The sequence below is a fragment of the Kogia breviceps genome, chromosome 4 (assembly GCF_026419965.1).
Source record: "Kogia breviceps isolate mKogBre1 chromosome 4, mKogBre1 haplotype 1, whole genome shotgun sequence".
NCBI classification, from domain to species: domain Eukaryota; kingdom Metazoa; phylum Chordata; class Mammalia; order Artiodactyla; family Physeteridae; genus Kogia; species Kogia breviceps.
The window spans coordinates 182,237,104-182,260,457 of record NC_081313.1 but is presented as its reverse complement, the minus strand read 5'-3'; the positions used below and the strand labels follow the sequence as shown (position 1 = coordinate 182,260,457).

General features: G+C 63.8%; 1 protein-coding gene across 1 annotated transcript in view; it reads left to right on the top strand.

Annotated features, from left to right (window-relative positions):
• Window positions 1–7,190: 7,190 nt before the first annotated feature.
• ARID3A (AT-rich interaction domain 3A) overlaps window positions 7,191–23,354 on the top strand; it is a 31,878-nt gene continuing 15,714 nt past the window's right edge. Inside the window, exons 1-2 of the mRNA XM_059060438.2 lie at window positions 7,191–7,642; window positions 8,624–8,963. Coding sequence (XP_058916421.1) covers window positions 7,254–7,642; window positions 8,624–8,963 — 729 coding nt within the window. The 5' untranslated portion in view covers window positions 7,191–7,253. The remainder of the gene's footprint in view (window positions 7,643–8,623; window positions 8,964–23,354) is intronic.

Here is a 23,354-nt window from a genome sequence, read left to right as displayed (position 1 = left end):
TCCACAGGTGCCCGGCAGGGGGCGCGCGCACCCCGCGGATGGTCCTGGCTTCCCTGGGTCCACCCCACAAACGGACCCCAGGGCCTAGGGGGAGTCGCTCACGCGTATCGCAACCTGGACCCACGGTTCAAAGTGTCCCTGCTGCAAAATGGGTCAAGCAGAGCCGCACTATGAATGTTCTGGGTCTCCTAGGCCCCTTCTATGAAAAAAATATTAAAAATTCTATTTTGCAGCTGTGTTGGTATAATGATGAATTACTTTAGGCTGGATTCATGACTATCTATTCCTTATAATTGCACTTGCTTTTCTCTTCTTACTTTAAAACAAGTTATAATTACATTTTCATAGACCCCCGTTCACAGGGGCAAGGCAACCTGGAGGCCAGTCGGGGTTCTGGGATTTGGGGCTGGGCCCAGCATCCCCTCCAGGTCTTTCTTTTTCTTTCCTTTTTTTTGAGATTGAGATGGTGAATAGTTAACTTGCCCTCCACCTCTGTGTAGACAGACTCCAAAAATACCATGGGATGAGGGAGGACAGAAGGGAACCCATTAATTCATTCATTCAACCAACATTTATGTGTCAGGCCCAACCTCAGGATTGGAGATGCAACCAGCCGTGATCAAGGCTAAGGAGGTTAAACAACTGCAGCTGTTTTGAACAGAAGAGCCTGGATGAAGATAAAACAAGGTGATGTGAGGTTCCAGTTTGAATGAAAAGGTACAGCTGGGGAAGGGTGGGCCAGGCAAGGGAATGGCCAGGGTAAAGGCCCTGAGGCAGAAATAAGTTTCAGGGGGAATGTATGTGGGAAGGAGGGCAGTTTGTGATCCGGGCGGAGTTTTATTTTATTTTATTTTTTCATTTATTTTTGGCTGCATTGGGTCTTCGTTGCTGCGCACAGGCTTTTTTTCTCCAGTTGCGGTGGGCGGGGGCTGCTCCTCCTTGCGGTGCGCAGCCTTCTCATTGCGGTAGCTTCTCTTGTTGTGGAGCGCACGGGCTCTATGTGTGGGGGCTTCAGTAGCTGTGGCTCGCAGGCTCAGTAGTTGTGGCTCACGGGCTCTAGAGCACAGGCTCAGTAGTTGTGGTGCATGGGCTTAGTTGCTCCGCGGCCTGTGGGATATTCCCGGACCAGGGATCAAACCCCTGTCCCCTGCACTGGCAGTCGGATTCTTAACCATCGCGCCACCAGTGAAGTCCCAGAACTTTTTAAAAGATGCCGCACCCCACCCCAGACTGAATGGAGGGTAGGAGGAGTGACTGTCTGAGGGGCTAAGTGAGAATCAGGCTGGTTTTTACAGGACCCCCACAAGCTGGTCTGGCCAGAAAACCTTATAGGGCTGGAGGGTCGCTGTACCCATTTCCCAGCTTGAGAAACAGAGGCCAGAGCAGGGTCTGTACTAACCTAAAATCACACAGCCAGGACGCAGGTGCAACCCAGGCCTTCTGCCCGTCCCTGGTAGAGCCAGCAAATCTGGTATCAATTCCCAGCTCCCTGCTGGGCTAAAAATAGGACCCCCTTCACTAGAGGCAGCTGGGAATCCTGCGGCTCCTCACCCTTCCAGGCCAGGCACCTCTGGGAAGTTGCACCCAGCTACTTAGAGACAGCCACTTCCCTCTGGGAAATGGGGGACAGAGCAGCACACTTCCTGCCCTTCGGGAGACCCCTCCCTGCCCCCTTCCCTTTGACCAGAGGGGAATGTCATTCTCAAAACCACTGCAGGAGGAATAAATTTAAACTGGCCCATTTTAGAGATGGGGAAAATGAGACACAGGGAGGCCCGTGCACCTGCCCGGGGTGGGGGAGGGGTTGCATTCTGAGGTTTGGCTTTTTGGTGAAGAGGGGGCTTTCCTGCACGTTGGAACTGATCTGGGGCCTAGCCCTTAAAGGGTGGCTTCCCTCTTCCAGCTCACCTGGGTCTCCAAACTCTTCCCCCTCTTTGGGCAGGGCAGTTGTTGCCCCTCTGGTGGCAGGGACAGGGCAGGCAGCTGGGGTTGGCGGTTTAATAGCCTCAAGGTGGAGGCCTCCCTGCCACCTGCTGTCATTCGGCTATGGGCAGCCCAGGGGCTGGAAGGCTGGGTTAGTGAAAGGGGCAGGCAGAGCTCCGGCCCTGGGCTGGGGGTGGCTCCCTTGCACCATCCCATGGGCTTGGGAATTCCCCAGAGAGCGGATGGGGGCGGGTGATGTCCAGAGGGGGACTACCCACAGAAGATGGCAATGCTGTACGTTGGGTGTGTGTGTGTGTGGGGGTGCTGCACACAACCCCCCCCACCAAAGATCAAGGACTCTGGCCCCTCCCTGTGAGGGCCCTCTGGGTGGCCCCCGCCGGCCCTCCAATGCTCCCACTTGGCTCTTATCTGAGCTGGAGCCTGGGGCCCTGCGATTAGCTCGCAGGCTTGGCCTCAGGGGCTCACACCTCCCACCTGAGTCCACAACCCCAATCCCACCTCCCCCAACCGACTCTGGGCCTCAGTTTCCCACTTTCTGAAATGGGGACATTAAGAGTCTCTGCTACGCAAAAATGTGAACCTCATGCCTTGGGCACATGGCCGCACAACGGAGCGCTCAAAACGTGGAAATTGTTGTTGAACTATTCTTACCAAGAAGATAATCTTGTCTCTCCTCCTAGAAAGTGTGGGTAGTCAGGTTCCCAAGAGGTGATGGGAACCTCAGGTGCGAGTGGGAGGGTAGGGGTCAACAGGATTTCGCGAGGAGCCCTCCTAGGTATCTTGGACGCCCTTCCCCACCCCCACGCCTTTGACCGTGCGGTGCCCCCGCGCCTGGCAGCCCCGCCCTCTCCCAGACCCCTCCCCACCTTGTAGTGCCCCCATCGCAGGGCCCTGGCTCCCTCCCTCCGACCCCGCCCCGCTCTCTTTTCCCGTCGCCGCAGCTCCTTCCTTTATCAAGTCTCTAATCCCCATTTTACAGACTTGGAAACGGAGGCACCACTCTTGTGGGGTGAAGCCTCGAGTTGCTTAGTCTAAGGGGCAGGGGTGAAACTCTGAGCCCGGTAGGTCTATCCTAGGCGCTCGGTAAGATGGGAACGAGGGGGTCCCGGACCAGGCTAGGGTCCCCAAATCCCATCCAGACAGAGCCCCAACCTCCTCCCCTCCCTCTCCCCCTGGGGCGCTCCCAGCCCAGGCTGCGCCCTCGGCATCGTGTACGCTGGGGCCCGCGGCGCGCACTTTGCCCACTGTCCCTAGATAGGGGGCGGGGTATACCGCGTCCCTGTTCCCCTTCCCTTTTATTATTTATTATCATTTAAAGGGGCCGCGACCTGAAAATTTCCGTCCACTCTCTCCCCTTCCCCAGCACCCCTGTGCTTGTCGAGCTTCGTTGGACGTAGCGCGGGGCGCGAGGGGGCGTCCGGGAAGGCGGAGGGGGCCTCACGAGACCCCTCCCCGCGTCCCGAGCCGCGGCGCTGAATCACCGGCGAGGTATTTGCATCTGAGAGCGATTTGTCACCCGGTGATTTGTCTGCGGGGCGGTGAGCGCGCCGGTGGAGGGGGGGGGGAGCGAAGGGGCGGGGGAGGCCGCGCGCGGGGAGACTTTTACCAATCGGGTCGGTGGGGGGTGTAGACGCGGACTCGGCTGGAGACTCGGTGAGTAGGCGCGCGGCACAAACCCGGCGGTGGCCGGGAGCCAGCAGCGCGCAGCTTGCGGCCCGGGCCGGAGGCCAGGCGCGGCCGGGGCAGGGCCAGACGCCAGCCGTGGGGCATGCGCCCCCCGAGTGGGCCCTGCGCCCCCCGAGCGGGCCCCGCGCGGTGAGGCTGGGGCAGGGGTGGGCCGGACTTTTAAATCGCGCGTTCGGTCCCGGGTGGGCGCCGCACGCCCTGGAAGCCCATGTGGGGGGATCCCCAAAGTTGGTCAGGGATGTGGGTGAAGGTCCAGGGCCGGAAAGGCGATCCCAGTGGGTCCGAATTGGTGTGGTTTTCTCTGCGACTCCCTTGGAGATCTTACCCCCTGCCATATTGTACGGGGGCGGACGCGGGGGTGACCGGGGGTCGCGAGCGTGTGCGCCCCCTCCCAGCGGAAGGAAGTGGTCTCTATGCGCGCGCGGGGGGCTGTGGTCGGGGTTGTTTCATCTACTCCCGCTGGAATCGGTGTTTTATTCGGGAGCCCCGAGGGGAGTGGGAGCGCCGGGTGGGGAGGGCAGGTCCCTGGCGACCCTCCCCAGCCTGGATGGTTTATTTATAAAGCGTCGGCTCTGGGGCAGAAAGGGGCCCCTGAAGGGGGACACCACGGGGCCCGCGGCCGGGGTGGGCTCCGCCCGGGCCCTGACTCTCTGGCGGGGATCCCCGGGAAAAGCGCCCCCTGCCCCGTTCAGTGCCTCCCCCCCCCTCAGACACAAAAGCGGGCGCAGGAAGCTCGGGGAGCGCGCGTTGGTCAATTCCAACGTTCCGCGGACCCCGGGCGGCCGGTTTGTCAATAATCTTCCGTTTTCAGTCGCCCGGCCCGAAGGGGTTGCCCCCCCCACCATGCAAATCGGCCGCTTTCCAAGAAGCCTTTGAAATCGGACTGGGGTTTCTGTCGTCTTATTTCTTCTCCCTTTTTAGTGTTTCTTTTCTCACTAACTCCGGGCCGCCCCCTCCGGACTCTCCTAGCCCCCTCCCCAGCTTTTTGCCCCGCCCTCCCCCTCCTCTTCCCTTCGTGAAGTGAGGGCCCCCTTTCGCCACCCGTGGGCCCCAGCCTTGCACAACTCTTTAAATAACCGTGTTTTGCAAGCCCTGGGCCGAGCGGGTGACCTCTCTCTCCGGGAGGCATGGGGGGGGGAGGGTGTGGCCCCAGATCCCTCCCTGCCCCCCCATCCAGGTCCCAAGGGCCACCCAGCACCCCCCCCATCCCCGCCCGGTCCCTGCCAGGGAATGCCTCTCCCCTAGGGTTGTCATAAAGTGGGGGTAGGGCCTGAGGACAAAGGGCTCTTGGGGGGGAGGGGTCTGGAGGGGGTGGGCGTCACCAGCTTAGGGTTAATGGCGGCCATGGGGGGGGTGCCCAGGCTAGAGCCCAGGGGGGCTCCGGGGTTCCCACCTGCCCCCTCCACCAGCCCCAACGTGGAGGCCTGCCCTGCTCCCCTCCCCCACCGGTGGACCCGGAAGGGTCATTAAACCCAGCAGGCCTGTGTGGGGGGGTGGTGGCTTGAGGGGGCGTGGCTTCCTTTGGCCTCTTCCTTCTGCCCCCCAAAGAGGGGGGGCGTTGCCCAGAGCGTTTCCGTGGGGAGGGGGGGCTCGTCTTGAAGTTGTCAAAGGTGGGGGAGGGGCAGCAGACCAGACTAGACACTGGGTGAGAAGTGTCCCCTCAGCACTTCTTGGGGCTGGTGGGGGGGGGGGGTGACCGCCTGTCCCCGCGGGGTGGGGGCTGGGTGCTATCCTGCTGCCTCTAAGGACAGGCTGTGCTGGTCATTCTCCAGCTCTATGGTCTCTGAGAGGGTCTTTGTGCCCTGGGACCCCTGCCCCTGCTAGATGCTGAGGCGCTTCGGGGACGGGTCCCTCCCTACTTCCCCACAGGGACCCCCCCACCTGACCCCACCCACTGCCCTTTCACCCATCCTGCTGGAAGACCCAGGCACTGGGGAAAGGGCCCCTCCCATGACTGGGGAGGCTGGGAGGGTCTACACTGCAAGACTCCCCTGGGGGGGGGGGATGGTCAGGCTTCTCTTACCAGGTCACAGGAGGGGCCGGGAGGGCGGCCAGCCTGGTGACCCGGTGTCCGTCCACTACCAGGAGCCTCTGGCCACTGGACCCTCCTGTGTGGGGGCCCCCTTTGCCCCAGGAGCTGCTGAGGAGCCTTTGGGGATTCATTTGTTGTTTGGAGTGGCTCCTGGACCCTCCTGTGTTCCTGTGATGGACCATCTGGGGTGTCACTGCCGGGCCTGTTGGGTTCTGCCTAGTCTGTTTAATTGGCGGCCTGGGCGGGTGGGGGTGTGGCCTGGGCTTGGGTGAGTGGGCTGGGGTGGGACCTGCATCCTCCTGTCCTTGGTGGGGCCCAGCTGTGCCGGGCTCTGGGACATCTCTACACAGAGCCCGCCTGAGGCCCTGGCAAGGTGGGTTGGCAGTGGTCCGAAGGGACCCCGGGCTGGGGGCAGAGCGCATTGCCTTCTGGGACCTTGGCCCCACCTGGGGTCCCAAAGGGCAGGGGAACTCTCTGCAGAAGGCACATGGGGGCCGTGTGGGAGGCTCTGACATCACCCAGACCTGGTTCAACTCCCAGCCTTGCCTGGAACCTGCTGTGTGTCCTCCAGCAGGGCAGCTCCGAGCCTCAGTTTTCCCCATCCGTAAAATGGGGACCATCCAGCCTCCTTCCCTAAGTCCAGCGAGTGCCTGCTCTGCTCCCGCCTTTACCATCACACACTCGCTTCATCCCTGCTTGGGCGCAGCAAGGTGGGTGCCGTTCGGGCACCGTTTTGCAGATGGGGAAACTGACGCCTAGAGAGACTGAGGTTTAGGCATGGGGTGAGAGCATGAGTGGGGAAGCTTTAGTCTGTATACAGCAGGTGCTCAATCTGGGTCAGCCGTCGTGCCTGTGAGATGCCCGGAGCCCCCTGGGCCAGGCTGCACCAGCACAGCCGTGAGCAGCACCTAGAACTCAGAACCAGAACCCAGAACCCCAGGACTCTGGTGCCCTGGTAGCTGGCTGTAGCCAGCCAATCAGAAGCCAGAAATGCCCTGTCCCCCTGTTTCTGTTTATGAAGCTATAATCTGAGGTCTTTCCCTGGGGTGCTGTCTGTCCACTAAGTGTTTCTCTGTGGCCCAGACGGGTGGGGGCCGACTCGAGGCCCTCGGGAGTCCAGCGCGGGGTGACCCTGCTTTCCAGCCCTCTGGAGGGTGGACAGGGTGGGGCAGGTGGGACGAACGTGCTCCTCCACCTCCAGGGAGGCCCCCAGGTTTGCACACTGATGGGCGTGGATGGAAAGGATTTTCCCAGAGGCCTCTGAGTTCCGACCTCTGTGGGGAGGAGCCCAGGCATGGTCTGATGGTCTCTCCTGTCACCTCCAGGTTTCTGCAGACACGTGAATGAGCCACCCGCCAGCCGCCGCCCCCCAGTGCCCTGTGTGAGAAGGAGGCGTCACCCGCCTGCCGCTGGCATGCCCCGCCAGCCCTGAGCCTGAGCCCGGCGGCCCCCGCCCCTGCCCCTCGCCACCCTGCACTGTCCCGGCTCCCCCGCGGCCCCCACACTGCAGTGCGGCCGGGCCCCCTCCCCCCAGGGGCCGCCCCCGCCGCCGCCCCGCCCTGGTGCCCGGGGCGGCCCGGCCCGCAGGGCCATGAAGCTGCAGGCCGTGATGGAGACGCTCCTGCAGCGGCAGCAGCGGGCACGCCAGGAGCTGGAGGCCCGGCAGCCACCGCCACCACCCCCCGAGCCCTCGGCCGGCCCCCCGGCCCGTGCCAGGGCCGCCCCGGAGGAGGACAGGGAGCCCGAGAGTACCCGGATGCAGCGGGCGCAGATGGCCGCACTGGCCGCCATGCGAGCCGCCGCCGCCGGCCTCGGCCACGCGCCCAGCCCCGGCAGCTCCGAGGATGGGCCCCCCGGCTCGGAGGACGAGGACGTGGCCCCAGAGGGGGCACCAGGCTCTCCCCCCGCACCCGGCCGAGGCAGGGAGGCGGCTGGCCTCCCCGAAGGTGACGGCCACTTCGAGGGCTCCGACGATGACCTGTGAGTTGGGGTGTGTGGGCCCCCCACGCTGAGCACTTGCCACGTGCCGGCGGCTCTCAGCCCTGGGGACACAGCCATAGAGGAGGGACAAAACCCCTGTCCTGCTGACCACCCAGGACGTCCCGTTCTTTAGAACTTCCCGGGGGGCAGTGGACATTTCTCCACCTGCACCACCCAGGATCGGGGCCACCCGTCTCGAAAGGCTGACAGATACTTGAAGCGTGGCCAGTGCGGCCGGGCTCCTCTTGTGCAGCTTTATTTCATCTTAATTTAGATGGAGCTACTCACGAGTGGCCGACGGCCCCCAGCGCCTGGCGAGGCTATACCAGATTTAGTGGCGGGGACAGGTAGAGTCCGTAGCCCGAGCGCAGCCTGCGCAGAGTGGGCGTCCATTGGCCCCCGGATGCGTCTCCCCGGGGTCTGATGCACACCCTGGGCCGGGCGCTGGCAATACTCCAGTGGGATCCTTTTGGGAAGACCGGCAATTGCAGGCTGTGGTCGGAGTTGCCAAGAGAATAAAGCAGGGGTCTTGGGGAGGGGGGTGGCCGGGGCCGGCATCAACTTCGGGCAGTGGTGAGTGAAGGTCTCCCTGCGGAGGTGACAGCCTGTAGGAAGGGCAAGGGAGAGCGGGGAACAGCATGCCTGGCAGAGGGAACAGCCTCAGCAAAGGCCCCGAGGCAGGAACTGGGTTGGCATTTTCAAGGCCCAGCAAGGAAGCCTGTGCGATGGAGGGGACGGGAGGGGAGACGAGGTTAGCGGGTGGGCAGGGTCCGGGGTTTATGCCAAAGGGGCACCTCTAGTTGCTCTGAGCTCACTGGGAACAAGGAGAGTAAGGCCCACGACCTAAGCTGGTCTCCTCGCGGGTGCTCTCGGCAGCCAGAGCACGTGGGCCTGCTCCCCCACGCGCAGACAGGGAGAATGAGGCAGGAGGACGCGCGGGCCTTGCCTTCTCCCCTGACCCACGCCCTGTGTCTGCCCCAGGAAGCCGAAATGGGAGGAGGAGGAGGAGGAGGAGGAGGAGGAGGAGGAGGAGGAGCTGGAGGAAGATCTGGGGGAAGAGGAGGAAGACGAGGAGGACGAGGATTACGAGGACGAGGAGGGGCTCGGGCCCCCGGGCACCGCAGGCCTGGGTCCGGCAGCCCTGTTCCCCCGCAAGGCCCAGCCGCTCCAGGCCTTCCGCGGCGACGGCGGGCCCCGGGCTCTGGGCGGCCAGGAGCGCCCGGGGGCTGGCCCGGCCCTCCCCGGAGGGGCTGCCCACGCGGTGCCCCAGCTGCAGCCGCCGGACCACGGGGACTGGACGTACGAGGAGCAGTTCAAGCAGGTGGGCCTCGCGTCCTAACGGGCTGTGGGCGGCCGCCGCCAGGGTCCTTCCGACGCGCCCCCGATGGTCAGGCATTCGCCTGCCGGCTGCTGGGCACCTCGTGGAAGCCACAGTGTGGGATTGTGCCCCGTGGGTGGGACGGGCTGGCCGGTACATGCACGGATGTGGGGGCACGAGGGCAAAGTTCAGGGGGCTCCACGTGCACCAGAGGGCAAGCAGACAGATAGAGCAAGGAGGGGGTTCTGAGCAGAGGCACCGGCCCTGGGAAAGGCCTCGCGCCTGCACGAGGCTCCACGGGGCTCATGGGTGCGGTCGGCGGGCGGGCAGGGGCCGGGGCTCAGGGACGCGGGGCCAGAGGCCTTGTCCGTGGCGTCGAGTCTGATCTGTTGCGCCTGTGGCTGTGGAGAGGGGGGTGAGCCAGGGGGTGGCCACGTTGGTGTGGACGGCCAAGCAGCTCCTGGGGACTCCGGAGGGGTGGGGAGGAAGCGGGCCGTCCTGGTGCCTTCCCCGCGGGCGGCCAGGGCAGAGGAAGTGGCCGGGCGGGGGATCCTTTGAAGTTGGGCCTCGCTGGGCTGGGCAGATGGAAACCAGATGGCGGCCGGGGCGGCCGGCTGGGCTTGCATTCCAGCCTGAGGCCAGCTGGGCCCTGCCCCGACCCCCGAGAGTGGACGGTGGGGACCTAGCCTCCCAGGCCTGGCGCCCGAGCCTCATCTGAGGCTCCGGACGCGCCAGGCGCACGGGAGCCCGGAGGTGGCCGTGTACGGCCTTGGGGCGCCCTCCCCCGCCCGTGCTGGCTTCCAGAATGGGTGGCAGGACCCTGGTGACCCTGAAGAAGCTCAGAGAAGGTACAGAACTGGGAACTGGACACCCGGCGTGAGAGGAGCAAGCCAGGGCCGGGGACGGGAGGGACGGGGCCGGTATAAAGGCAGAAGAGGACAGTGCCCGCGGGGCGGGCACGGCCAGGGCAGCGGCCCTGAGGCAGGAGGCCAGCCTGAGGAACGGGCAGGAAGGTTAATCCCCTGCCCAGGCATCTCGGGATGGGTGGGGCCGCCTGGCTTCCGCCTGGGTCCTGGCACGCGGGTGGGTGGCAGTGCCAAGGGGTGGGCTGACAGCCAGCAGACGTCATCTCCTCAGGGCGTGGCTGGCCGCTCCCCACGTGTGGCCCCGGCTGCCCCCTCCCCCCTGAAGGCTTTTCCTCTGCGTGTGGACGCCAGCCTGAGCCAGTGCCTGGGATCAGGGGTCCTCCCCACCCCCACCCCCCCGCTCCCTGCCTCAGTTTCCCTCTTCTTCTTGAGGAGCCACTTGTGGCTGGGGTGCTGTCTGTCTAGTTCTGCAGATAAGGAAACAGGGGCGAGGAATTGGGGGTGGGGGACGGGTTTCCCAGAACCGAGCTCTTGACGTCCGCTGGAGTCAAGATAACACAAACGGGAACCTCACGGGTGAGTTATATTTATGGACTCACCGAATATTTGTCATGTGCCCTGAGTCCAACCCTCAGGAAGCCCCAGGCGGGGGGCCAGAGCCAGACGCCTCCCACCCCACGCCTCACAGGGTCACGGCCAGGCCAGAGGAAGGGACAAGGCCGCAGCCCCTGTGGGGTTGGGGGTCGACAGGTAGCCCTGACCCTGCCCAGCAGCTTCTGCTGCGTGGCCCAACACCGGCCCAGCACTGGCGGGAGATGGGACTTGGGTGGCCAGGCCAGGCAGAGTCCAGGGATCAGGTGTCCTGGCCGCAAAGCCCCCTCGGCCCATCAGGAACAGAGGGCCTCCAGGCGCCATTGTCCTGCTGGTCTTTGAACACGATGATGACGTCTTGAGGACTCCCAGGGTCAGGGCACGTTTGGGGAAACTGAGGCCCAAGGGGCCCAGGGAACTCAGGTCACGCAGTCAGTCTCACGCTTATGGCGCACCTACTGGCTACGCGGCTCCTCTGCTGGACTCAGAGAAAGTCCGTAAGCAAATGGGTAGGAAACGAGATCTGGCGTCCAGCTGGGGATGTGGGGAGGCCTCTCGGGATGTGGCACTTGCTCCAAGCCTGGTCGGAGAAGGAGCTGGGCCCTCACACTGAGGGATGGTGGCGTGGCAGGCAGAGGAAACCGCCCGTGCAAAGGCCCTGGGGTAGGACGCAGCCTGGCTTGTGTGGGGAGGCCAGACGCCGCCACCCGGCTGGGCCCCGCGGGGCATGGAATTGGATTCCGAGACGGTGGGGGCTAAGGGAAGTTGTGGGCAGGCGGGGGGCTGTGCCAGGATCCTGTGCCTGCCTGTTTGTGGCAGGTCCAGCTGCCAGCACTGCCCTCCCGCCCAGCTGGCCAGGCATCTGTGCGGCCAGTGTCAACAGTGGCCTGGGCCCAGCCAGCCCAGCAGATGTCGGGGGCTGTGTTGACTCTGGCGCCTGCCCCACCCCCTTCCTGGCACGTGGCAGCGGGGCCGGCCGGCCGCCCGCTTGGCACCATCACTGCCTCTTCCTCCCCGGTCTTGGCAGGGCCTAGGCCTGACTTCCGCCCGAAAACCCTCGACAGCCGTGAAATTCTGCCGCCGGCTACGGGGTCTGGGGGGCAGCCAGGCTGGGGAGGGGCCGGGAGCAGCGGGCTCAGGGCCACGGAATCTTTCCTTGAAAGCCTGGAACCTCGCTGCCATGGGGCCCCGGGGACTCACGCTGCTGGAGGCCAGCACTGGCTGCGCTCGTAGTGTGTCGTGGGGAGCGAATAGGATCTCAGCCTGCTGCCATCAGGTATGGCACCCTGGTGAAATCCTGGTTTCCTGTTACTGGCAGGGCTGTGCCGTTGTGGGATTTTAAGCAAGCAGAGTCTTAATTGCAGATCTTCAGCCACTTAAGGATCGGAATCTTTAGTCTCAATGACCCAAGCGCTGGGGTTTTTATTAACAGCTTTATTGACTTAAGGTTCGCCTAGCACGTAACTGACCTACTGAAAGCGCGATCTGGTGGTTTTTCGTACATTCACGGGGTTGTGCAGTCAATTTTAGAACATTTTCGTCACCTCCAAGATAAACCTTTTAGGGCTTCCCTGGTGGTGTGGTGGTTGGGAGTCCGCCTGCCGGTGCAGGGGACGCGGGTTCGTGCCCTAGTCCGCGAATGATCCCACGTGCCGCGGAGCGGCTGCGCCCGTGAGCCATGACCGCTGAGCCTGCACATCCGGAGCCTGTGCTCCGCAACGGGAGAGGCCACAGCAGTGAGAGGCCTGCGTACCGCAAAACAAAACATTTTAAAAAAACAAACGTTTTAAAATGTATCCTTTAGCTCTTACCCCCACCCATCCCCTCTTCTAGCCCCTGACAACTAGGAATCCACTCTCCGTCTCTGTGGATCTGCCTGTTGCGGACGTTTCCCATCCGTGGGATCACACCCTGTGTGTCCTTCTGTGTCTGGCTTCTCTCCCTGAGCATCGTGTTCTGGGGGTCCGTCCATACGGTAGCGAGTGTCAGGGCTTCTTTCCTTTTTGTGGCTGAGTGATATTCCATTATACGCATGTATACCCTGCACTTCTTACGCATTCGTCCACCGATGGACACTGGGTCGTTTCTCCCTTTGGCTGCTATGCGCGTGCGTGTACAAGTTTGCGCGTGAACGCGTGCTTTCAGCTCCCGCAGGCGTGTACCTAGGAGTGGAGGTGCTGCGTCATGTGGCAACTCTGTGTTTAACCTTCTGAGACGCTGTTGCTGTTCACGGCGGCTCCATTTTGCATCCCCGCCAGCCGTGTGAAGGTTCCAGTTTCTCCACGTCCTCGCCGACGCTTGTGGTCGTGACTTTGACTCCGGCCGTCCTGGTGGGGTGACGTGCAATCTCACTGTGGTTCTGATTTGCATTAAAGGTCGGGATCTTTATTTTCCCTCCCCTCCAAGGTCGTGTCTGCTCCCCACCACTTGTAAATGAGCTCAGAGATATAGAGATGACTGTTCTAGCTGGTCTTTGTCACCCGACTACGCGCAGGCGGCAGGTGTAGCGTCTCATGTGTGTCTCGTGTGCCTTCGTTTCGTGGTTGCGGGGGTGGGGGGGGGGCGCTGCATTTGCCCCGTTGAGCAGTCGTGGAAGCTGAGGTGCAGAGCTGTCCCGCAGCTTTGCCCACGGTCACACGGGGGAGGTGTCAGAGCTGGGATGTGGCCCCAGGGGGTACTGGAGGAGTGGACAGATGGTGAGGGGCCGGGGGCAGGGCCCCCTGGCTGCAGGTTTTCAGGGGAGCCCGGGTGGCCCTCTGAGCCTCGGTCTCCTCGTCTGAAATGGAGGCGGTTGGTCCAGGGCCCGACAGCAGGGTGTCAGGACCCGGTGCCAGGACACACAGGCCCCCAGGCAGGAAAGGCCTCTCTGGGCTGCTGAGGCCTTGCTGTGGACCCCGCCCGTCCCCTCTCCCCTCCCTGGGCCTCCTGGGGCCTGTTGAATTCCCGTGGGTGTCCTCCTCCACCCTAGCGTGTGTGGCCCCGGCAATGGGTTCGAGCAACTTGGGGTGAAGCCCTGGACCTTAGGTGCGTCCTCAGCAAGAGGCTGGGGTCACATTTTGGTTTTTTTCTCCGCTCCTTTCACCTCACTTGGAGTTTTTAAATTATGGAAGGTACACATATATATGTTTTTAAAGTGCTTTTTCGATGCTAGAAGTGGTACTTGACACCATTCCAGTGGCGGATAAAAAGGGAAGGATTCCAGTGAGGCCTGAGGCCTGCCAGCCCCCTCTGTGACCCAGCTGGCAGCAGCTACAGTTTTCCCAGGCCTCTCTCTGTCCGTTTACACAGAAATGTGACGCGAAAGGTATCGAAGTGTGGTCTCTCGGGAGGCTGCAGGATCTGCCAAACGCTGCTGAGCCGGACTTACTGCTTTTCTCATTTTTTCTCATCATTTTCACTCTGCATCTGTCTGTTTTATCAGAGTGTTTCAAGTAGTCGAGTTCTGTTCAGCTGTCGCGGGTTCCCTTGTGGAGCTGACACCAACACGCTGGTCTGTTTTCCTGTTTCCCTGTTGTAAAGAACACTGCAGTGAACATCTCTGGGCTCATGAGAGTTGCTTGGGGCTGAATGGGGTGGGATTAGGGAGCAGGAATTGCCGGGACTCCGGGAAGAGGTGGCAGATGGTTTCTTCATCCTACCTGGGAGCCCCCAGAGGCTGGGGGCCCAGAGAGGGACACACGCACTCCAGCCCTAAAGAGTCAGGGCTGGGCTAGAGGGAAGGCTGCCCAGAGGAATGGGCTTTGGAGCTGGGGCTCTGTAGGACATGTAAGAGTTGGCCAGGTGGACAGAGAAGGGTTAGGGCCTGCATCTTGGAACGGCGTGGCTGGAACATAAAGTGGGAGGGGTAGGGGTGGGCAGACATTAGGGCAAAGCAAAGGTGGGCTCAGAGGGGGGCCTTAGCATGGTTTAGTGCTGGGGGAGGGAGAGGGATGCTGGGAGAACCCTTCTGGGGTCCACGGTCCAGGCAGGAGTGGAAGAGGCCAGCGCTACAGCCGGTCCTGTGGGACCAGGGAGGAGGAGGAGGAGGAGGAGGAGGAGAATTTTTTGGTGGAGTGTGTTCTGGGCACAGGCTGGAGGTCAGGCACTGGCTTCTGAGCCCAATGACGTTGAGCCGGTTGGCTTGGGGCAGCGTGGGCTGGGCCCAGGCCCAGGCCCATGGGTCCTGCAGGCCAGCTCTGGCGCCGGGCGTCTTCCTGGGGCGCCGGGGTCCCCGGGCCCCGTGCTGGGGGCGGGACCGGTGCCAGGAAGCCCCCTGGGAGCCCAGCCCTGCCCTCCCGGGACAGCGCCCGCCTCATCAAAGCCACTGCGGCTGCTGGCGTGGAGCCAGGTGGGCCGTGGCGGGCGCGGGGAGGATGCCGCCTGCAGCCCTGGCACCGTGCCCCCACCCGTGCCAGCCCCGGGAACCACACTGACTCAGCCGGAAGAGCCTTATCTGGCCCCGGCGCCGCCGCCCGGCTGCCCGGTCGCCGCCGAGGGGTCCCTGCCGCTGTGGCCTGGCCGCCCACGCCCACCACTGCTCCTCGCCCCGGAGGTCACTGCCAGGCGCCCGGCCCCTCCCCACGCTTTCTGATGGCACGCGGGGTGCCGGAGGATGTGGTGCCCGGCGGGGCGTGGGGCGCACGTGGGGTCCAGCCCACTGACGTGGGCGAGCGCGTGTTCCTGGGGACCTGGTGGCTGCGTGGGGTCCCTGTGGGCTGGGGGTTCCCGTCTCGAGGGACCCCGTGTGTTTCGGGGTCTGTGTCTGCAGAGCCGGGGCTCTGGGGGCATCCTGAGACCCCCTTGCGGTGTCCGTGACCATGCGTTTGCTGGCGTGGCTCTCCCGTGTGTCTGTGTGCACGGTCTGGGGCCACGTGGACCCATCTGCGGCGTCTTGTGTATCTGTCACCTCGGGCGCCTGCTTTGTGTCCCCGTGTCTGGAGTGTTTGTGTATGTCTGCGTGCACCCCCGTGCGACTTGGCCCTGGCACGCGTGGACGTGTTGTGAGCGTGTCCTGGGGTCTGGGTGGCTGAGCTGGTGTATCCGTGTGCGTCGATCCCAGCGCCGTGCCTCCCCACGTCTGTACGGTGGAGGACAGGTGACCCTTTCCCGTGGCTGTTTTGTGTGCACGTGGCTGTATGCTCGTGGGTCTGCAAGCACACACGTGTGTGCGTGCACGTGTGCCCCCCGCCGGCCCCGCCGGCCCCGTGTCTCGGGAATCTTGAGCTTGCGGTGGGGCCCATTAACCGTTAGCCAGAAAGTCACGTTGCCCAGTCAGTGGCTTGAATCGGCAGCCCGGGCACAGGTCAGCCGCCCGCGCCTGTCCGTGTGGCTTCCCGAGCCGCCTTGCTGACGCAGCCCCAGGGAGCCGCGAGGTGTGACCAGGGCCTCAGGGGCTGCAGGGGGTCCCGCCGCCAGGTTACATCCCTTCCTCCCCTCACGTGCTGTGTGCTCTTGGACTGGGGTGCGCCCTCTCTGATCCAGAGGTGCGGTCGGGGGATGCTGGGCGGGGCTCACCCGCTCGGTGCCTCAGTTTCCCCACCTGACACAAAGACCCTTCAACCCGCCGAGCCTTCTGATCTCGAGCCAGCACCCCCTGTCGTGACTCGGAGGGGCATCCCGGGCCCTCTGGAAGGCCCAGCGACCCCGTTTGCAGACGCCGTCCACTGCTCCGGGAGGGGCCGGGGGCAGCTGGGGTTGTGGGCTGTGGGTGGGCACACGTGGGGGCGGGGCCGGACCGCCCTCCTCTGCTCGCCCAGTTGCGCTCGGCCAGAGGACAATCGGGGGTCACGGGGTTAAACGGTAACCAATCTGCCTATTGAAGGCCCCAGCTCGGGACGCAGCCTTGCCCCTGGTCAGGGCCGGCGGGGGTCTCGTGGGGCGTGGCGGGCACAGAGTCAGCGCCGCCTGCCTCCACCTCCGCCTTCCGGACAATGAGCAAGGAGCAGATGAAACCCTAATTCCAGGAAGAAACCTGTCGGGGGGCACGAATGGGCGCGTCTGCCCAAAATCTCAGAATGGGGACCTCGTTTGGAAATAGGGTCTTTGCAGGTGTGATGCAGTTAAGTCGAGGCCGTGGTGGAGGAGGGCGACCGGTGCCCTTAGAAAAAGAGGAGGGACACACAGAGACAGAAAGTGGCTGTGTGATGTTGGCGGCAGAGACCGGGGTGGTGGAGCCACGAGCCCAGAGGCCCCGAGAAGCTGGGTGAGGAAGGGAGGACCCTGCCCCGAGCTTCTGGAGGGAGCGCAGCCCCGCCTCACCTGGATCCTGGACGTCTGGGTTCCAGAGCCGTGGAAGAACAAACCCCCGTACCAAGCCCCCCGGCCTGTTGCTGCCCCAGGAAATGAATGCAAAATCCAGTGAGGGCTCTGGGTCCCTGATCCTTGGGGCTCAGCAATGCCGGGCAGATGCTCAGGGAGCCCGCCAGGCCATGGAGCCTCCTTAGGGGACCCCCGACCGTGTGGTCCACGGGTGTCATGGGACTGCTTCACGGCGCAGAGGCCAGGCTGGGCCACCCGTGCGCGTGTGTGTCTGAGTCTGGGCCTTCCGCAGGCACATGTAGAGCGCCTGCTGTGTACCAACCCCATTCTGGGCAGCAGGCATGCACCTGTGAACAAAGCAGACAGAAGTGGCCGCCCTTGTGGCCACGTGGCAGTGGGGGTGCCCGGTGGGTGCAGCAGGCCGAGGTAGAGGGCGGGCCCGTCTGGGGCCATTATCCGAGAGCCAGCCAGCGGAGGGACGAGGGTGTGTCTGTGTTTGTGTGTCTGGGTCTGGCTGGACGGGTGTGTCCATGTGCGCCTGGAGACCACGCCCGGTGATGGGACCTGTGCTGGGTCTGGGCACGGCTGAGGGTCCACGTGTCGTGTCGGGGTGGGAGCACGCGTCCAGACAGGGCTGGGAGGGTCCGTGTGCAGCCATGGGGCAGACCTGGGTCCATGCCACATAGAGGTCCAGGTGGGGGGCCATGTGGTCTGTCTGGGCGGGGCCAGGGGGTCCTCTCAAGGGGGGAGTGTGACTCCTGCTAGTGTCTCTGGGGGTAGGTGTGGCATCTCTGCCCAGGCTGGAGTGGCCGTGGGCCCTGGGGCTGTGTATCATTCTCTTTCTGCCCCGTGAGGGGTCTCTGAGGGTCCCCGTGGCCACCCCAGCCTCTGCCCCGTTAGGTCATGTCCCCCAGCTCACCCCATGGCTTCCAACGTGGATCTTCCGGGCTTGTGAGGCCCGCTTACCAGGGGGAGCGGCCCCAGCCCCAGGGGCGGGGGTGGGCCGCCCGCTCCTCGGGTTCTTTGTCCCCCCTTTTAGGACGAGCCCCGTTAACATTCTTCCCTGGGGCTCCGGCTGGAACCGGTGTGACTCCCCCAGGCCACCCTGCCTGGCATGGGAGAGCCGGGCCTGGAACCTGGCCAGGTCCGTCTGTCCCCAGATCTCCGGTTTCTGTCTCTCCCTCACATCTCTCTCGGTCTCTTCCTCTGTCCTTTTCCTTTCTTCTTTCCCATCTCTACCCTCATCTGCCCACCTGCCCTCGTCACCCTGTCATTAACTCCCATCCGCTCTTTTCCCGTGAGTGCCCAGTGGACGGCGTGCGTGGGCCTGGCTGCCACCCTCTCCCGGCCTGGCGGCCCCTGCCTCAGCTGGCACCCTGCCCGGCCAGCGGCCCGCCCGGTCCCTCCCTGTGTCCTCCAGCTGGTCCATGCACCCACCAACAGGGTGCCCAGCTCTTGGATGAGAAGTGGGGCCTGAGGGCACCTCTGGGGCGCGGCTTGCGGTATCTTAGTTCCCTGACCAGGTACTGGCCCCGCGCCCTTTGCAGTGAGAGCACGGGTTCCCGACCACTGGACCACCAGGGAATTCCTGAGGGTTATTCTTTTCTTCGATGCCATTGGCATCTGGGGGGAGCCCAGCCAAGCTGGGGTGCAGGTGGCAGCTGCTCTTGACACCAGCCTTCTGGGCACCATTTCCGCATCTGGAAAATGGGGCCAGCGCCTGAGCTGGCGTCCTGTTGTCATCATTGTTGGTTACCGGTCACCGAGGGTCCTGGTGGAGGAGAGTGGGTGTGGACAGCTCGGCCCCTGCGTGCTCGGCGTGGGTCTCGTCTCCCCTCCTCACTCGCTGCGGGAGCTGCTCCCTGGCAGGTGGGATGTTCCAGGAGCAGGGTCCCCCTCTTGCAGTCAGCGGGTCAGTTTGTTGGCACCCTGAGCCCGTTGGCCCCCGTGGGCGGGTTCTGTTTTCCCGTCGGCCCGGAGTCTGGCAGGGGCCCCCGCAGGTGTGCCGGGCGGGAACCCCCAGCCCTGAGCCGTCCAGGGCCCCTTCCTCTTGACTCCTGGGTGGGAGGCGGGAAGCACCCCCCTTCCTTCCTGCGCTGTCTGGGGGAGGCCCGGGGACGGTGGGGACCCGGCCAGCACAGCCAGGGCGGGGCAGAGAACCCGGCCTGGGAGTGGTGGGGACCTCGCTCCCGGGGCAGGTGGATCTTTACGAACAGCCGGACTGCCAGGAGAGTCCCTTCTGGTGCTTTCCCGGCTTCCGGCGGCTCTTCTGCAGGGAAACAGGGCTGCTTCCTTTCAGAAGAAACCCCATGGTGGGAGTTTTAATCCCCGGGCGCCAGGCCCGGGGTGCAGGGCTCAGAGCCCCGAGCCAGCGGGTAAGCGGTAGCCAGACGATCGTCCTTGGGTTTTGGGGGCCTGGGACCCCCAAACGAAATGCCCTGAGAGCAGCATGGAACGTTGGGTTCGTAATTGCTGGCGGGAGGGAGGGAGGGAGTGAAGAGAGACTGAAGATTCTGGATTTTTGGCTGTCTGACTCCAGAGCATTTGCCCGGTGCCCCCTGAGTGCCCGGCGATCTCGGGCAAGGTCCCACCCCCAACCCCACAAGGCTCTGAGGTGGTCCGGAGGCACCAAGGGGCTCAGTACTGGGGTCGAGTCCAGCTCTGCGGCCTTCTCTCAGCACCTCGGTTTCCCCGTCTGTGAAATGGGCTCCCATGCAGATAGCAGTCTGCTCAGAGCCAGGCCTGTGGGTGGGGGCTCCCAGGTGGATGGGAGGCTGCCCGCCCGGATTTGCATGTCATTTGCATGCTGCGGGGCGGCTGCCTTCCTAGAAGTTTCTCCTCATGGTTCCCCATCTTGAGTGCGTCCTCAGTGCTGGGCCTGCCGGCGTCCCCAGCTGTGACATGGAGCTGGCGGGTGACTATCCTTGTCCTGACACCGAGGTGGCTCCTCCTTACTGCCCCCCAACCCCCCACCCATTTTCCTGGAGCCAGACTCTTCTCTCTGCAGAGTCTGTTCCCATGGTTCCCTCGTCCCCCACCTGGATGACCCAGGTGCACCCTGCCCACTTCACAGGTGGGAAGACTGAGGCTCCAGGAGACCCCAATTACATGAAAGGTTGACCCAGAGACAAGGGCACTTCCCCGGAACCTCACCATCTGGAAATCCAGAAAGAAGCGCCTTTAATTGTTAGTTTCGTGGTCAGGCTCTACCACTTGTTTCTGGAACTTTTATTAATATCTGTTTCGTGGGTGGGTGTGCTGTGTCTTTTCGGAGAGGGGGCACATGCTGGTTGGTGGCGGGGCGGGTTTGGCCAAGCTGGCAGATGTTTCTGGCCGGCCCAGAATCACTTCCCCAATTTCCTGCAGGCCCAGTGGGGGCCCCTGCAGCCCTGGAGCGCTGACGGGAAACGAAAGGGCCATGTGGCCCTGCGTCTGGCGGGGGTGGATGGCCCCAGGGGTCAGGTGTGCCAGGAGGGCAACTTGTGGGAAGAGCCTGAGGTTGCTCTGAACACGGATTAAGCCCCTACTGTGTGCAGCAGCAAGCCATCCTGCCCTTCCCTCATCCTGCCGCGGGGATGGCTGGCTTCAAAGGCGCCCCGGCTCCCTCACCACCTCCCCCTCCCTGCCTGTGTGCGACTCCTGCCGTCCCCCTCGCAGGCTTGGGGCTCCCAGGGGTTGTCTGGGTCTCTCTCGGGCACACTGCATCCCCAGCATCCAGCACAGGCCTTAGCATACAGAAGGTTGGGAATTCCCTGGCGGCCCGGTGGTTAGGACTCCGCGCTCCCACTGCTGTGGGCCCGGGTTCAACCCCTGAACTAAGATCCTGCGAGCCGTGCACCGCAAACGGTGTGGTGCAGCCCAGGGAAGAAAAAAAAAACAAAAAAAAAGCATACAGAAGGTGCTCAGTCATGGCTGCAAAATGGATTGACCTGGCCGCAGCCCTGAGGGCTGACAGGGAGGGTTCCAGACTCCAGGTGCTTCCGCCCCACCCGGCCTCCGGCCTCCTCCCCGCCAGACTTCGTCCATCCGTTCGTCTGCCCCTGCCCCGGGGTCTCTGGGGAGGAGGCGAGAAGGGGCAGGAGCGCACCCTCTGGGCCGGGCTGCCGGGGACAGGATGGTTACAGCGGGGCTCCCGGCGGGGCGGCGCCAGTGCCGGACCGAGACCCGGTCACCGGGTGCGCACGGAAGCCCCTGCCCGCCTCAGTGGGCGTGAGGGGAGGGGCCGTGGGGGTGTGTGGGTGCCTTGCCCCGCCCCCCAGCCCTGCGCGTGGGCGTTTCTGTGAATGGGGGAGGCTGGTTGGCCCCCAGGGACCCGGCCCCTGTCCACCTGGGCAACGGCTGCCAGTGCTGAGTCATGGGGCGCAGGGCCTCCCAGGGCCCGATAATGTGAGGAGGGGCTTTATCAGCTGGGGTGGGGCTGCCCGGAGGGGGGACACCGGGGCCGAGCTGGGATGGAGCATGAACCAGGGGCCAGAGCTCCTCCCTTCCTTCTTTAGCACCTGCTGTATACTGCGCCTACCTACTGTTACCTCTCCTGCCCTGGGGGCTCTCATCTGGGTGGGAAGAAAGAAGGGAAGGAGACCATCCCCCAAATAAGTGCAGAACCACGTGACCCGTGACAGATGCTGGGGGAGGGGCAGGGAGCTTCGCTTGGGGTGCTGCCCTGGCTTGGTGCTCAGCGGGAGCCAAAGAGGGCAAGGGTGGAGGAGGGGGAACCTAGGTGGGGGCACCAGCAGTGCAGAGGCCTCAGGCAGGGGCAGGTTGAGAGCAGCGAGGGACCAGTGCTGGGGAGGGACCAGGTGCAGGCATCTGGGGGGCCAGGACCACACCCCAGCCTGGCAGGCAGGAGGTCTGGCTTCTTCTGACAGCAACAGGCAACGAAGGGCCTCTTCGGAGCAGGGCAGACACAGCCTGATCTCGATGTAAAGATTAAAAGCTCCCCGGACTCTCCACCCTGGGGGGCTGCAAGGAGGAAGCGTCCTCCTGCTCTTGGGTGTTCTATGCGGGGACTTTGAGGGATAAAACCCCAGCTGTGCGGGCTTTTCTGCTCTTTCAGTGCAGTTTCACTTTGCTTACAGGAGTTACAATGAATCAGTTCTTGTCCGAAGCCCAAAGGATATAGAACTAGTGAGATTCGTAATAATAGCCAAAAAATGGAAGTAACCCAAATGCCCATCAGTGGTGAATGAATAAACAAATGTGGTCCGTCCACACACGGGAACATCACTTAGCCGTGAAAAGGGGTGAAGCCCTGACCCTCCTACCACGTGGACGGACCCTGAGAACACGACGCTCGGTGAGAGACGCCAGACACAGGACATACAGCGTGTGACTCCACTGACGGGAAACGTCCAGAACAGGCCGATCCGCAGAGACAGAGAGTGGGTTCCTGGTTGTCAGGGGCTGGGGAGGGGGAGGCGGGTGACTCCTGATGGGGACGGGGCTTCTTTGGGGGTGATGGAATGTTCTGGAACTAGATAGAGGTTGTGGTTGCAGAACAACGTTCGACGCACCAAAGGCCACTGAATCGTTCACCTTAAAAACGGTGAATTCTGTGTTACGTGACTTTCACCTCCATAAATATTTTCTTTAACGATCCAGGACCAGGTAGGTGAGATTAAGGCCCTGAGGCTCCTGGGTGGCGCCAGGCTCACTCCACCGCCGTTCATCCTTGTCCGTTCCCAGACCCCCTCCGAGGGCCAGGGTTCCAGCGGGGGTCCCCGTGGTCCCCACACGTGGACGGTGTCTGTTCCCGCCGTCCTGGCCATGGGGGAAGCCATCCTTCTCTGGTTGCCCGTGAGCTGTATTGGACACAAGTTCAAAAACGGGCCTTTTTTGGGACTTCCCTGGCGGTCCGGTGGTTAGGACTCGGGGCTTCCACTGCAGGGGCCCCAGGTTCAATCCCCGCTCGGGGAACTAGGAGCCCACAGGCCACACGGTGGAGCCAGAAAGAAGAGAGAAAACCCGCGAGGGGGCCTTTGCCACCCGTCCCCAGCTGTGGGCCTCGCCCTGTGGCGCTGGTGGCCGCCACGGGCAAGGCTGTCCTTCTCCGGGGCTGGGGGTCGCCGGTCCCCCGTCCCCCGAGCGCTCCCGCTTGCCCCTGACCTTGCCCCTGTGTCTGCCGTCCAAGGACGCGCGCGGCCTCGCTGCCGGAGTCCCCCATGCCGCCCGGGGGCCTCGCGCACCCGAGGTAGGGCCCCGCGGACTTTGGAGCTGCCTGGGTGTCGGGAGGGGGGCTGAGCGGACACCGTTAAGGGGGCAAAGTTCCTCCTGGGGGCCCTGGAGCGGCTGCTTTCTTTACAGCTGGGGCCCCTCGGCCTTGGGCCGGTCGCCGCCCTGGGCCCCGTGCAGGCTGGAGCTGGGGACACTGCGCCGGGGAGGGGTCTCCCGCCTGGGGGCGCCCCTCCCCCCTACACCAGGTCCCCCCCTTGTGGTTTGATGGAGGCCACGGGCCTGTCCTCCTCTTTCAGGCTGGCAGGTGGGCCCAGGGCATGCGGGGTGCCCTGGCTCCTGAGGGGTCCGCTGTCCCCGCAGGGCGGCTTCGTGGGGGGGGGGGAAGGGGACCCCACCCCGGGGGTCGTCGAGGCCTGGTCAGCAGCACAACCCGCTGACCCGGCTGGCAGCTCCTCGAAGCTGGTGGTAGTGAAAATGCACCACAAACAAGAATTTCCTGTTTGCCCCTCGCGCACTTGGGGGAGGG